This window comes from Sturnira hondurensis, unplaced genomic scaffold, assembly GCF_014824575.4.
Source record: "Sturnira hondurensis isolate 20B ecotype Veracruz unplaced genomic scaffold, ASM1482457v3 Scaffold0014432, whole genome shotgun sequence".
Taxonomy (NCBI): domain Eukaryota; kingdom Metazoa; phylum Chordata; class Mammalia; order Chiroptera; family Phyllostomidae; genus Sturnira; species Sturnira hondurensis.
The window spans coordinates 3,282,660-3,299,131 of NW_028087063.1; the positions used below are offsets into that span (position 1 = coordinate 3,282,660).

The following is a 16,472-nucleotide window of genomic DNA, read 5'->3' on the forward strand; positions in this document are numbered from 1 at the left end:
ATAGTATCCTTATCAAAATTTACCACCAAGCTTATACAAAAATAAATGTGGACTGTCTTCTGGTTAGTGCTTCTGCACCATATCCCCCTGGCCGTAAATCTGCTCTCTCTAATGTTTCCTACTTTACCACTTAGAGATCTGGGTCCACAAAGCTGCGCGGCGAGATGGGCGTGCAGCCATCACTGTACCAGGGCGCTGGTTTGCAGGGACCTGCTCTCCCTCCTTCGGCTACAAAAGGATTCCTTAGTATTACCAATGGCACAGAAAAACGTAGAACTGCGTACCTAACCTTCTTGTCACTACAGGAGCAGAGTGAACATGACTGAAATATTTATTTACTTATTAGTTGGCTTTAAATCATAGAGAATACAAAATCATTTTAGTCATGAAATACTCATGGTAAATAATACAACTTCAAATGTTAGTAAGGACAGTGAAGTTTCCTCTTATGCTTTCTTTATTAAAATGCAATTTCAGGTAACCATAAAGCTGATGCAGTGGCAGTCTGGGTTCTTGGGAGAAACCAGCAGCCACGGTCAGCTGCCTGTAGGTGCAGAAGCCCTGCAACCCCTGCAGGGTGGGCAGAACCACTGGCGGCCGGGCCTGTGTCAGAGGTCCACCTGGTGAGAGCAGCAGCAAAACCTGCAGAAGGGAGGGGTCACACACTGGCTCACACAAAGAACAAGAAGAAACAGGAACAACCAGTGGGGGTTAACCTCACGTTTAATGTACGTAATGATTAGTGAAAGCTTCTTTAAAAGTGAGAATTTTTAATTACTTTATTAAATATTATAGTCATTTAAAGGCTTTAACCATTCACGATCACCATGATACAATATGTGTGTGTATATAAAAATACCCATCGGACATGCTTTTAGAGGTATAACTGTGCTTTGACATATGACTTGGCCTTAAAAACCAGCTAATGAGAAGCAGGCACGAACACCCAGGATGTCTTAATAGGCGCCCATCGCAGACTCCGGGATGACCGTCGCATGCATGTCCCTGGTCATGTTGGACTTCTCCTTCAGCTTCGACTGCAGCAGCGTGTGCTCCACCACGCCGATTCTGACGTCCATCTGAACGGTTTCCTGCTTCAGCTTGGTTAAGCTCTGTTTAATCTTCACCAGGGGAGCTACCGAGTGAAAATGACAGGGAGTAAAAATGTTTATTTGGAGGAGCATCCTATTACAGAGTTGTATGACAGTTTCCTCACTTTGTCTTCAGCCAAAAATGGGGTTAACAACACAGCCAACAACTTACTGATATTCACACCGTTTTTGCTGTGTCATTGAACCTCCTGAGACTTTTAGGATGGGCAATGACACAGCTTTTGAAGCACTGAGGCTGAACTTCCTGACTTTTCTAGGGAAAGAGTTTTTAAAGAGGCAGTTTGGGGTGTCTTCAATATTTTTTAAGGGCTGGTACATTTGTCTGAAGGGAAAGGGAACACACTGGGAGAAGAAGAAAAGAAAGAATTATCTTTGAGATACACACAATGGGCTCATTCAATCATACTGCAAACCCCCTACATGTCCCCTTTGAAAGATGGCTCAGTGGATACTATTAGAAAATCTTTCCGGAGCAGAGAAGGGCTTTAGGCAGTCACTACTGGGTCATGTCAAAATGACTAGCTCACGATGGAGGATGATGACCGAAGGATTATTAATTCTTCTCTATTTGACCTGTGCCCAGTCAGGTCTACCGGGGAAGAGGGGAAACTCAGAGGCCATCAGAGCATGGCCTTCGTGTCATTTGGGCATCACACTTAGTGCTCTTCAGTACATAAAATGGGATAATGAAGCTCGTTCGATGAAAATAGAACAAAATACTTTTTAAAATTCACACAACAAAGTGCATGCATATTTCTCACTCCATTTGAATATAAAACATCTTAAATTATAGCTAAAAAATGGCTCTTCCCAGCTGATTTATAAGGAAAACTGTAAACTGATTATTATACATCATTTTGGCACCATGCAACTGTCCTCAACAAATTCATGTTAAAAAGCAAATTCCCCATTTTAATAGTTTTTTAATCTTGAGGAAAGATTCTTGTCTTGCTCATTTTCTCCTTAAAATGGGGGCGTACTTACCACCATCAGTCATACTGCTACCTTTTTCTTCCATGTCCTGCTTTACCTTTTCTAGTTCTTCGGTAACCTTTCATTAAAAAAATGTTTCCGTGAGCACTGACTTGTAACAAACTTTCTAAATTTTTGAATGATGTATTAAGAAAATTAGTTTAGAAATAATACATGCATAAAGGAATAGAGATATTAGGAGCACTTGGGACATAATTTGAATAATAAAATATGCAGCCATACAAAGCTTTTTACCTCCTGAGAGTGCCCCTAAGGTCGAACTCCCCCAGACCACCTCCTCCTCAGCGGAACCAGGACAGAAGGATGGTCACAGGACAGAAGGAAACTCTGCTGCTGAGCTCAGGCACTCAGACCGCTCAGGCATCCCACAGCGGCTCCCATGCCAGTCTTTAATAACCAGTCATTCACTAACGTGGTGTGAACACCCTAGAAAAATCTGGGATTTCTACAGGTTTACTAGATGCCTTTCTTAACATCATCGTTTTATCTCTATGGCACACTAAACTAATGTTTACACCACAGGGCTATATATAAAAATATTCTAACTGCTCTATCCAAACCATTAACTCCAAGAGGCACGTTGTGCTATTAGGTTGGCTTTTATCTGTACTCCACAGAGCACTCAAAATTATAAAATTACATCCTCAAACTTATATGACCATTATTAACAAAATTTCAAGCTAGAAGTAATATATGTAGGGAAATACCATCTTTAAAAAAATTCAAAATTCTTATTATGATTTAGAACTAAGCGGTAATTATTGTAACTTAGTTGGCTTTATTTTTCATCAGACTGGTGAGTAAAAACTTCCTTGGGAATAAAGTGCTCATCCAAGTAAAGCAAATTAATTTTTCCCCAGCACCTGAAACGTTACAACTGAGGATAACTACCTGCTCAAAAGAACTAAATGGTTCCCTGGACTCCCCTCAAGTGTTAATTTATTCAACCTAAGTGAGCAATTTATTCCTATATAATGTTTTATTTGCCTGGAAGAACCACAGGATTAAATGCTAAATATTTTTGAAGTTATATATTTTTCATATTTTAAAATAACTATTACTCTTCAAATAATTTCTGTAAAAGAAGCTTAATTGAATTGTGTATTATACAAAATTGAATTTTATTATATTATATATAATTATATTCAATTATATTATATATAACTGAATTTTTGTATTATACAAAAAATTTGTAACAATTTTACTGGATTGTAATCAAATATAATCTTGGATTTTAGTCCCACATTGGCTGCTGACCTTAATAAAAGTATTTTTTTCTCTCAGCTTTCAGTGAAAAATGGGAATGTATATTAGACCTTACTTCTCTTTCAAAGTGAGGAACATAAATATGATAATATATGTAAATATTCCACAAGTTCTCAGAAGGAAAGGGTTCCAAGCCGCTCCCAATTTGTAGACAGAGAAACAGTATTACACACGTTATCAATAATCACTAAAACAAATCTTATATCTTGCAGAATAGAATTAAAATTTTTACAGATAATTAAGCCAGTGCTTTACCTACTCTTCTATATATACATTATAATTATTATGTTTAAGAAAATTAAGGTTATGAATTTGCTAATGTTATTATCAGGTTTTACGTTCAATTTAATAGAACTTAAGGCATTTTCTGGAAACAAATACAAAATACACACATAACTGATTCACTGATAAGAAAATAAGGGATTTTCTCCTAAAGAAGAGGGTTCAAAGGAAACAATGCCTGGAACAACCCACGAGTACTACATCATCAAGGTGCAGAACAGGGGGCTGGCTGGCAGGCGGGAAGTCTGAAAGAGCACACGGTGGGTACCTCAGACAGCAGTCTGGTCCTTTCAGTCACTCCACCATTTCCTTGCTGGTATCGCTCCCTTGCCTGAGGGAGAAAATATTTTATTTAATGACAAATTCACCACAGAAGCAGATGACTTAAATATGACCTCTTTGTGTTTGCAATTTGTGCGTATCATTTTATGACAACCACCCCCCCCACTTGTGAACACATCTGTGAAAGCGACATTTAACTGTAGCTATTTTATTTCCCTAACAGGCACCATGTATGTAACTAAAACACTATAAAATGATGAACTACTTTAACCTTCATATACTGACTGTGACTCACATGGGCATGGTTCACAATAAAAACTGTCCCCAGCCATTATTATCCAGTTTACGAGAGTGGTTCTCGGTCGATCTAATTTATGTGCTATGCAGACAAAACCAGTTTTAAAAAATCAATCATAATAGAGCATCAGGATCAGCAATTAATAAGGATTAACAAACAGTATGACAGTGTGCTATTAAATAATTGATCTAGTAATCAATTATTTAATAGCAAAGTTTGAGAGAGACAGAGTGGCTTTAATCAGATTTTTACAGCATTTTAAAAGTAAAAATATCCATAAATAAATGCGTATATGAGGAAATAATTAAACAAATAATTAAAAAGTGAAGATTATTTTCTTTTCGGTTTTTGAGAACTTCTGAAAATACATTTATTTCTTAAGCTTATTTCCTTTTCTTTTTCTCCTTCTAACTGATGGGGAAAAAGCCCAAATGTCTTCACCTGACACTCGTACAGGTTCTACCTGGCCGTCTTCAATGTGAGGAAAGAAGCGGCATAAGTCCCAAAGAGAAGCCTTTAGATCCCTACTGCTGGGACAACTGCTCTCCCCAAGGCTGGAAGTTTTATTTTTTGGTTCAAATTCTAAAACTTTGCAAGGATTAAAACATTTGTTCATTTAATTAAACTGCTTGTCTTTGAATGTGTCTTGCTTTCACACTCCTCATTACATGGCAGAAGCCGCCACGGCAAGGACGTCTTTCCCCGACACACATTGAACGCACACTATTCTTCCTCCTCCTCACACAGCAGGAATAAAACAAGGGGTCCTGACACCCTCCCTGTTCCTGTTCTAAGCCACGATCCCCAACAACATATGCCTTCATTTATTTAAACTGAATGAAGAAATGCATGTAAAGACTTCTAGGAGATCATTTCTATCACATGTAAAATGGAAACAAGTTTTATTGCCTCACTTGACTTCCTAAAGTGGGCAGAGAATCAATACACAGTAAGTTCTCACTTGATGTCATCCGTCGATTGGTTGTCTACAGCTTTAAGCAATTCTACCATAGCTAACTGATAGAAACAAGAGTGATGCTTCTATGGCATATTTCTGTATATCAATTAGCCTATGGTAAAAATTTAGTTTCATTTATAGGTCATTTTGTTTAAAATTGCATTTTCCAAGCAGCTGTCAACAATGTGAAGTGGGGACATACTGTATTGATGTTTGTGAAACACATTTCACGGTTCTCCAACAAAAGTGCTGTGTTGAGTTTTGGGATTAGGGTCACTCACTGGAATAAATCCTTGGACAGCATTCTTAAGTTACCTCACTCAGCTGAGCTTGAGCTGCACGGTATTCTTGAACTAAGTGCTCCAGCTGATTGTTGATGTACTTTTCTCGGCTGCCGATCTTTTCCAGGGTCCTACTAATTTCACTATGGAGTTTGTCCAAAAATCCCTAGAAATTCCATGAGATTTTAGTACATAAAAAATTCACAAATGTATTTTTCAAAAATAGCTTAAAAGGGATTAAGTCTGCCTTCAGTCATCCCACAAATTCTCAACCACTTGTGAAAATAAGACAGTTTGAAATTTTTAACAGCAAAAGAAGTCTGCAATGAGAAATAGTTTAGTCACGTTGCAGAATGTTAAAATAAAATAGCACCTGGCAGTGTTAGTTAACTCATTCATTTTATGCACATCCAAAATAGATGTGAGTGAAATTTGCTTTATGTGAAGTTCACAATTAAAGTAGGTATGGGAATAACATGACTTTCTTCCAGCACAATTCAAGCGTGGCTGGAACATTCCAGTTGAAAGGAGATCACTGAATACATAGCTCTAGCCTGAGACCCACAAATTCTCATTCCGGGCCTGCTTCTTCGTGCTGTCCTCCAAAGGCCCGTATCTCTGGCAGGGCAGCAGGCCTGGGGAAGCTGTGGATTCTAGGCACGGCTGGCCTGGTGCTCTGCTACTCCTTGGAGGAAGGAATGATGAAAAGCTCCTCTCGATATACATATACATACATATATAAGATACAGCTCTAATATATGTAATGTAATATATATTATACTGCTTTTATATAAAGTTACCTTTCTTTAGTTGGTTTAAGTGTCAGGGCTTCTGAAATACAGTATGTTACATTCCGATTAGTAAGCTCCTCACACTCTCCCTAACAGGTGTTCCACAGGTGAGTAAATGGACATTGATTCATTTGAAGTAACTCACATACCTTGGTCTCTTTTAGAGCAGATTCGATTCCACTTTTGTGCTGGTGCATTTGGTCAACGTGGATTCTCCAATCCTACAGTCACAAGAGTACATAAGAACAAGTAAAAAATGACATTTCCTTCTTTCCTCTATTATTTGAAGTTGTATACTTTAATTACTTTGGTTGCTCCCCTATTTCAGGTGGGAGTCCTACATATAACTGGTAAGCAGGTTATAAAGAAATACATGCAGAGCGCTTCAGGATAAAAGGGTCTAAATAAACATAAATTATTTTATGTGTTCACAAAGTGATGTATGACAATTTGAATATAAATTATTCCTGCACTGCTCGTGGTTAATATTTATGACTATCAAAATGAAAAAAATCTAATTACTAGAAAAGAAATACTTGTTTAAGCACTAACAGTTATGTCTGCTAGAAGCAACTTTGGAATCAGTCTCATATATAAAATACTAGTTCATCCCTTGAAAATAATTCAAATGGGGCCCTTTTCTTCAGTAAGACTCTAGAGTCTCTTTCTGAAGAAAGGATGTCTGCAACGGTTTTGGGAGTTCATATATTCTGAGATACACTGTACTACTACTAGACGGGTCTGAATTAGTGTGCACATTTGAAACCTACTCCAACATCTTAATTTCCTATAAGATATCTTCAAAATGTTTTGGTTTACACTACCAAAGATGATAATTGTAAGACTTGAGAAATACCCAGTACAAGAGAGCAGATATTATTGTATGTTGAAGTAAGTGAGGGAACCAAGACATTCCTCTATCACACACACCAATTTGCAAACCCTGACGCTCCACCTGGCTATCTACAGTGTTTTGTGATGAGAAAAATATTTTGTGAATAGTCCCGTGCTACTGATTTTCTAACTTTGAAACATGGGATAGTGACTACAGGGTAAAAAATCCTTGGGTATTTTTACACATATCGATTATAAAATCACAGGAAAGCTGCAAAGAACCTCACAGAGCATCTAGTTCCACCTTTATCATTTCTCAGATAAGCAAACAGAGGCCCGGTGACAGAAAGGGACACACCCAAGGCCACACAGGTAGTGAGTGGTACACTTTGGTCAGAGGCCAAATGTACAAATTCCCACACAACACATTTTGGCAGTTCACAGGTGATGAAAGGAGCAAGTGGCTACTTGACACCAATGAAGGTGCTAGAACAGTGAACAACTCAGCACTTTCCTTTGTTCTTAAGCATTTTTCTGTCTCATGAACCAAAGATATCCCAGAATATGAGAACTGGAAAGGGCTTTGAAGATCATCTACTCATCCACTTAACAGTTTTCTAGTGCAGTGTTTTCATTTTACAGTCAAGGGGATTGTTCACCACCTGTCTTTGACGAGACAGATGCGGCCAGGAAACAGGCCCCTCCGACCCAGCCAGTCCAACCGGAACAGGGAGGAGAAGCAACTGGCGGGTCTCCTGCACCTGGACCAAAGGTGGTTTAAGCCTCCAAATGGACACCTGTTTAAACCCAAGCAAGCATCTTCCCTAATGAAAATAAACCTAGCAAGTATCATTTTATAATTAATTTTACAAAAAAGTATTCACTCTGCCTAATTCCCAAAAGAATTACAGAAGCTCAAGTGTTACTATCAGTCTCTGTGTCTGTCCACATATATGTATAAACACACACATATACACAGATATATGTACTTTACATATAGTTGTACTATAATTGATATGTTTAAAATAGTTTGTGTTCCACTTACTCAACCCAGCAAATATTTTTTTTCACGTTTTGATATTCAAAGCACTTCAAGAGATGCAACCACGCCTGACTTATCTATATGGAACTACGACAACTTACCCTGACGTTACACTGCATGGGGGAGTGGGCACTGCAGTGGAACCTTGGAGCAAGGGTAGTGTTTCATCCAGGAGGGTAGAAGAGGAGGGGCATTGTAGGCTGAAGGAGTAACAAGTACGTGGAAAAACAGGAAAATATATAGGGAGCAAGTAGCCCAGCTGGCTAGAATACAAAAGACAGAGTTCTTAGGATTGGATGGGGTGGAGTGGGGAGTGGGGAGCATGAATTACAAGGAAGCAAAGCTGGAGACAGAAATTAAATTAGATCAAGGGCTTTAACTAAGGAGTGTGGATTTTATCATGTGGATAATGGAGAGCTATCAAGGGCTTTTTCTTGTCAGTTTCTAAGACAAGTCTATATTTTGAGAAAAGTTAACAGCATGAAGGACTGATTGGAGAGGCAGGAGACGGAAGACAGGTAGGAGAGCAGTTAAGAGGCTGCATAATGATCCACGTGACCCACGAGCAGGTTTGAATAGAGTGGTGCTCGTGGGAATGGAAGGGAAGGAGTGGCTTCCTGGGGTAGTGTGGAGTCAGAAGTAGCAGGACTTGAGGGCTGACTGGGGAGGAAGCGTGAGGTGGCTGAAGTGGGGAAGAGAGAGACAGTGTCTCCAAGGTTTCTAGCCTTAGGAACTAAGGGGATAAAAACATCACCCCGTGAGAGAACAGAATAGATTTCAGGGAGTCAGACATGTTGAGGAATTTTGTTTTGAACTTTAATTTAATAAGATACTGGGACATCTGCACTTCTTATTGCCTTTTACAATGGAAAGCTAGTAATAATTTATAATTATCTGCCAGGTAAATCTCAATGCTTGTTTTATTAAAATCTTCAAGATGGACACATTTTCTGATGTATAGTTATTTTAAAAAAACACCTTAAAAGTATTCTTAACCTTTAACCCTTTATCTCTACAAATTATTCCCAAGAAAATAATTGGGTATACACACAAAGACTGAACAACCTCTTTGTAAAGGTAAAATAGTAGGGAAAAAAATCTGTAAATATCTAACTGTAAAAGACAGTTTAAACTAATTTTGCAATATTCATTTCACCACTAAAAATAATACAATATAATACCATTCTTATAAAGTTCTAAACTAAGCAACACACAGCAATATATTGTTTGGAGAAAAAATATATATATGCACACTTAAAAAAAAAGCTGTTGACAATACACAAACTTGAGGACAGTGGTTACCCACAGGTAGATGGGGCCGCAGTAGAGGAGACAGAGGTAACTTTAAGGTGTCATAATTGCCCAGGTCTCAAGTTGGGTAGTGTAGTAGGTTTGCGAGAGCTTGCTTTGTTACTGGGCCTAATAATTATAGATGTATTACATATAACATACATTAACATTGCATATTAAAATGTAAAATGTATGTTTAAAAAATTATAAACATCTGCAAAAAGGCATGCTAATAGCATATAGTACAGTAAAAAAATATTCCCAAAGAAGTGTATTCATTAGGTGGTCAATTTAATAAAAATTAGTATTTGTGTATATTTGTATGTCTGTCTGGATGTGTGTATTAAGACAGATGTTTGAATACTAGTGTTTTAAACAACTTCTTTATTTTTCCAAAGATTTCCTAATTTCTTTAATCAGAAGGGGAAAAAGTCAACCAACTTTTGGATGTCTAAGAAGTTCTTCAAAGGGGTTTAATATAGTGGAAAATATAAATGATTATACTTGTAACATTTTAAAAACATGACTACAAAAAGGAAAAATACACAGCTTTAAAAAAACTGCAACTGAAATGGTTACAAACCTTCTAAAGGTCTGTGGTAAGAATGAGGAGGTGATGGGTTTTAATGATATCTAAGGAACTGATACCCCAAGTGTTGTGGACAGCTCTGCCTGATTCTAGGAATTGTATCTGGATCCCTTGTGGCTAAGGGCGAGGGACCACCTTTGGAATGCCAGCCATAAGAGACAAAGCTTGTCTCTGGTAGCAAATGCTGCCTCAGTTCCTCTCCCTGTCCCCAAAGCTTGGTCGGAAGTCAATGCCATCATTGACTGTATTGACGGGTAAGACCCCTCACAGCGGGGGGCAACCTAAGCCAGACTCCATCACTTGGGAGGCCTTCGTGGAAGGACTCAGGGGGGCTGCAACAAAGAGCAATGGACTCTTGCCCCCAGGCTTAGACATAGCCCAAGTCCCCATGTTCTCTGGGAGAAGCATTTCCTGGCTCTAATCCCCTTAACCCTGAATACCTGTTGGGAAGAGGTGCAGCTCCTTGCCTTGCTAGAGTGTGTCCTGGGGAAAAAATCTGGCACCACAAAGACTTGCTGATAAACCTGTGAAATCTGCTCTGCTAAGAGTGCTTTCATTCATATGATAAGGGTCTATGAGGAAATGAGTATGTCTCCCAAAGTTTCTGCAACTCTCTTCCTGACAGACACTGACTCAGACTCTGAAGCCCTCAGATATCTTTGAAATGTTATCTACTGTTTGATCCTTGCCGCCCTGTATTCCTGTGTATTACAACCCAATAAAAGGCTATGGAGCAGGGGGCTCGGGGCCTTTGTCTCCCCTGAGAAACTGGCCACGGCCCACTTCTCCTCCCCAAGCAGATNGAACTGATCCCCCAAGTGTTGTGGACAGCTCTGCCTGATTCTAGGAATTGTATCTGGATCCCTTGTGGCTAAGGGCGAGGGACCACCTTTGGAATGCCAGCTGCAGGAGACAAAGCTTGTCTCTGGTAGCAAATGCTGCCTCAGTTCCTCTCCCTGTCCCCAAAGCTTGGTCGGAAGTCAATGCCATCATTGACTGTATTGACGGGTAAGACCCCTCACAGCAGGGGGGCAACCTAAGCCAGACTCCATCACTTGGGAGGCCTTCGTGGAAGGACTCAGGGGGGCTGCAACAAAGAGCAATGGACTCTTGCCCCCAGGCTTTGACATAGCCCAAGTCCCCATGTTCTCTGGGAGAAGCATTTCCTGGCTCTAATCCCCTTAACCCTGAATACCTGATGGGAAGAGGTGCAGCTCCTTGCCTTGCTAGAGCATGTCCTGGGGAAAAAATCTGGCACCACAAAGACTTCCTGATAAACCTGTGAAATCTGCTCTGCTAAGAGTGCTTTCATTCATATGATAAGGGTCTGAGAGGAAATGAGTATGTCTCCCAAAGTTTCTACAACTCTCTTCCTGACAGACACTGACTCAGACTCTGAAGCCCTCAGATATCTTTGAAATGTTATCTACTGTTTGATCCTTGCCGCCCTGTATTCCTGTGTATTACAACCCAATAAAAGGCTATGGAGCAGGGGGCTCGGGGCCTTTGTCTCCCCTGAGAAACTGGCCACGGCCCACTTCTCCTCCCCAAGCAGATCACATCATGTCTCGGCCATTATTCACTTTCGTCAGCGGCACTCGGGTGGGGAGGTGGGGGGGGGGGGGGGCGGTGGCTTGGAGAGAAGTCGCTCCACACCCAAGTAAGTAATAGTAAAAGCAACTGTTCAAGCAATGACCTTATGTTAGTAGACAATCCATTCAGTTACAACATACTTTTATATACCTTTCCTTATCTGATGCTCACAAAGGTTTGGATCACTAAGTAGGTATTTGCATTCCTTTTTTTTTTTTTGCTTTTCTTTTTAAATGTTATTAAATTTATTGGGGTAACACTGCTTACTAAAATTACATACGTTTCAAGTGTACAATTCTATACATAATACAACATCTGTACACTTCACTGTGTGTTCAACACCCAAAGTCAAGTCTCCTTCTGTCATCTAGTTGACCCCCTTTACCCTTTTCTACCTTCTGTTCAACCCCCCTTTCCCACTGGTAACCACCATACTGTTGTCTTAATCTGTGAGTTTTTGTTTGATTGTGTTGTTGTCCGTTGCTTTCAGTTTTATATACCACGTAAGTGACTCATACAGTTCTTGACTTTTTCTGACTTATTTTGCTTAACATGATATTCTTAAGTTCCATCCATGTTGCTGCAAATGGCAGTATTCTTTTCTGATGGCTAGGTAGTATTCTACTGCATATATGTACTGCATCCTCTTCATCAAATCATCCCTTGAAGGACACTTCGCTTGTTTCTATGTCTTGGCCACTGTGAATAATGCTGCAATGAATATAGTGGAACATACGATAGGGGACCCCCCTCCAAAAAAATAATGACATTATCTTCTGAAGGGCAGGCCCCTTGTAGTACAGGCTTCCCCCATTAGCAAGAGTTCTAGGAACCCATCTGTATCAGTGTCCCAGCTGGCCTTGTGAGAAGCTGCATTTGGCTTCAGTGAAATTTTTTTGAAGACTCAACGCATTTGCCCATTTCATGATGGGTGATTTATGAGCCCACCTGCCCACACTGCCCCGAGCGTTCAGCAGGTTTTGACCAAACAGCACAACCCCATGCCCTACTTGCCCTATTTACCCAATTGCACCCCGAGCAACTCTTTTTTGTTTCCCCAGATGAAAAAAAGGCTCAAAGGGAAATGTTTTGCCAATGTGGAAGAGGTGAAAGAAAAGATGGCAGAAGCACTAAAAGGCTTGTCAAAATTGACAAGATTAAAAACTTTTAAGCAGACAGTTGTACGGTATCATATGGAGAGTACTTTGAGGGCAACTGGAGTTTAATCATGTAATAATACACAACTTTTTATAAATTGTTTTTTGGGTCTTGCCTCAATATCTTTACAAATAAATATTTTTGAATTTTCCAGGTAAATACTCAGAAGAGGGGTAACTCTATTCTTAATTTTTTTAGGAACCTCCATACTGTTTTCCTTAGTGGCTGTACCAGTTTACATTCCCACCAGCAGTGAATGAGGGTTCCTTTTTCTCCACAACCTCTCCAACACTTGTTATTACTTTTCTCGTTGATAAAATCCATTCTAACAGTTGGGAGGTGGTATCTCATTGTGGTTTTATTTGTATTTCCCTAATAGCTACTGAAGTTGAACATGGTTTCATATATCTGTTGGCAATTTGTATGTCTTCTTGGGAGAAGTGTCTGTTTAGATCCTCTGCCCATTTTAATTGGATTGCTTGTTTTTTGCTGTTGTTGTAGAGTTGTATGAGTTATTTATATATTTTGATATCAACCCCTTATCAAAGGTGTTGTTTGGAAATATCTTCTCCCATTCCTTTGGTTGACTTTTTGTTTTGATGATGGTTTCTTCTGTAGTGCAGAAACTTTATAGTTTGATATAGTCCTATTAATTTATTGTTGCTTTTCCTTTCTTTGTCTTTGAGGTCAAATTAATTAAATTCCCCCTAAGATAAAGGTCTAAATTTGGTATCTATGTTTTCTTGTATGTATTTTACTATTTCCAGTCTTATATTTAGGTCTCTGATCCATTTTGAGTTAATTTTTGTATATGGTGGCAACGAGTAGTCTAGTTTCATCCTTTTGCACGTGGCTTTCCAATTTTCTCAGCACCATTATTGAAGAGGCTTTCTCCATTGCATGTGTTTTGCCAAAAATTATTTGCCATGTATATGTGGGTTTCTTTCTGGGCTCTCAACTCTGTTCCACTGGCCTGCGTACCTGTCCTGTCAATACCATGCTTCTTTTTCCCCCATACCCTTCTAAGAGGACTGTGTGATCTGCTGGCTGGTTGTATGAGGAATACACATACTTCCCGGCTCCCATAATGCTGACCTTGGCCATATGATTCTCTTTGGTGAGTGGAATTATGGTGGCATAGGCCATGACCTATGCCAGGATTATGCAGAAGATGCAGGAGGCATCCATCAGCTCTCCTGCCCTTCCTTTCAGCTATGATAACAGGCACGTCCCACATAAGGGGCATTGTCTTTGTGGCCTGGGCCTTGGAATAAATACGGAACACAGCTGGAGTGGAGTGGCAGCTGAGCCACAGATCAACAGACAGGTGTCTTATGTGAAAATAATGTTTTTATTATCATAAACCACTGCAATCTGGGAGTTGTCTGTGATACAGACAAACTGAGTACATGTATAAATTTCATAGGAGGAAAACCAAGGATCAGATAGGTTAAATGCCTCTCCAAAGTTCCATGTCTGGAAAATAGAAAGCACCCCTAACCTAGTGCATTTTCCACATATTATATGATATTACATGCTGCCATTCTTTGTGATCAAATGAATTACCAAAGCATCTAAGGTAAACCAAGAATTCATTTTGTTATATATCAAGTGAGTTCCCATTGGTCACTGGAGTTTGCCGGCCACCTACTCCAAAGTGCTCTGAGTGTGCTTAGTCAGCATCACTTTTCCTCTCTATCAAAGTTGACTTACTCACCTCTCTCTATGGAGATGAGAAGGCCAGTAACACTGAATGTCCTTTCTTCAGATTTTCAAAGCCCTTTCATACGAAATCTTACGTATAATTCTCTCTGTCACTTGTGAGGTAGCTAGCAAAGGTAACACAACCACAATCCCCTCCCCACTCCAAATTCTTAAGCACCACATTATATTATCTCCGTTTTTCAGAAACTGGAGGATTGAGATGATGTAGCTGCAGATGACAATTCAGGGTATACCATAAAATCAAAATGTATGAAGTCTACCTGCAGCTGTTAAGGTGACTGGCAAAACTGTATGGCTCTCTGGGTTTTACTCTAACAGAATAATGCCTGAACGATTTCCTCTGCATACGCATAGGCATTTTGTTTCTCTGTCCAAATCACCAACTTGAGACTCAAAGCTTTTCTCTGAATCTGCAGGGAAAGAGAGGCTGGAACGTGAGCGAGGGAAGGCAAACGGAACTTATATATATGCATACATTTCAGTAATTTACAACCTGTGAAACATCACACTGTCAGTGTTTTCCACCCCAGTTGGAGCCTCTTCTATGTGTGCAGAGGTGAAGTGTCAAAGGACACTGGGTAGAAAAAGGCGCCTTTGTGTGTACTGGGATGTCTCTTCCTGGGCTCAAGAGAAGTCCACGCTGACTGTGTCAGTGTCTGGTCTACTGGTCCCTTCTGCTCCAGCTGCAGCGAGCAGGGCCCCGCAGCTCTGATGCGTCTGGAATTGCTTCTATGACGAAGTGTTACTTCTGCCACCTATTCTACCTTGTCCTCTATTCCCACTGCTCCTTCCTCAAGTCTGTTATGAATGTTACTAATGGAATCTTAATTTGATGTTCTGTTTTTACAGACTTATTTTAGTGAATATACAAATATTTACAAGGGCTTTTATGGGCTCCATCCATTTAAGGTGCTTAACCCCATTTTTCTCATTAGGCCTTTGTTTCAACTCTGAATATACTTTTTCTAGGAATTTTCAAGACCACTGTGGGGAGATAATCCATTTCACAGATTGGGTAACAGACTGAGATTGTGTGATTTTTACACACAATCACAAAATAAACAGGAACCCTAACGTCCATTCTCATACTTACAGACTTTTCATTGCACACCTGCTGCTTTCATCTCCTAACTTTGCCACCCAATTTCAGTGAGAAGCACGAGAAACTCTGAACACCCTCAGTTCAAGTCTGCACATTAAATACATGTTTCTTAGCTTGACTGTTTTGCTAAAGCATAGATACTACAGAAATTTGCTGCTTCTAATCTGTGGATGAACAATTTGGATAGCGAAACTTGTCAGAATAATCTTTAAAACAAGTATACGTAAGCTCCAAATAAGGATTTACAGGAGGACCTTCCTACAAACAAAATACGTGAGCTTTCATAGACAGTTTTTTGTGATACCTGTCTGGCTACCAGAAGCACTTTCTAGCTTCTACTCTGGGTGTATAGTGATCCCCAGTAGTCACATCCTTCTGAGACCTTTTTAAATTTAACAGTAACAACTTCAGTGTTGATATTCAAGGCTAAGAAGCACTATCATCACGTGCAATTCTTTCTGAAACTCTATTAAGATGAGGAAACTGAGGCAAAGCCCTGGCTCACATAGGCAAATGTGTGGTAGGGTCAAGTCTGCTGTATCATAACATATCATTTCCCTGATGAGATGCAGTAAAGTATAGCTAAAAATTTAAAAGGAGTAACAATGAAAGGAGCTTTAGTTTTTATCTGTAATATTTGAATTTTTGCAATAAGGATTTTTATATTAATTATATAATGAAAAATGAATTTGAAACATTTTAAGATAAACATGTAATTAAAAACTTTCTCACAGAGAAATATTCAGACCTAAATGGCTCCATCAGTGCAATTTCCCAAATATTTAAGAAAAAAATAACAGAAACAAACTATCAGAAAACAGACAAATAAAAGAGAAGCAACTGCCAACTTGTTTTATGAGGCCTGCCACTGAAATC

The 16,472-nt window shown here is 39.5% G+C and overlaps 1 protein-coding gene across 2 annotated transcripts in view; it reads right to left on the reverse strand.

The window, feature by feature from the left end:
- Positions 1 to 463: 463 nt before the first annotated feature.
- The window catches only part of IFT57 (intraflagellar transport 57), a 69,645-nt gene continuing 53,636 nt past the window's right edge, over positions 464 to 16,472 (reverse strand). The window contains exons 7-11 of one of the 2 annotated variants that reach the window (XM_037063349.1): positions 6,413 to 6,484; positions 5,507 to 5,638; positions 3,922 to 3,984; positions 2,097 to 2,163; positions 464 to 1,135 (exon numbers count right to left, since the gene is read on the reverse strand). In XM_037063349.1, coding sequence (XP_036919244.1) covers positions 957 to 1,135; positions 2,097 to 2,163; positions 3,922 to 3,984; positions 5,507 to 5,638; positions 6,413 to 6,484 — 513 coding nt within the window. In that variant the 3' untranslated portion in view covers positions 464 to 956. The remainder of the gene's footprint in view (positions 1,136 to 2,096; positions 2,164 to 3,921; positions 3,985 to 5,506; positions 5,639 to 6,412; positions 6,485 to 16,472) is intronic. The other variant, XM_037063351.1, reaches the window with a different exon arrangement.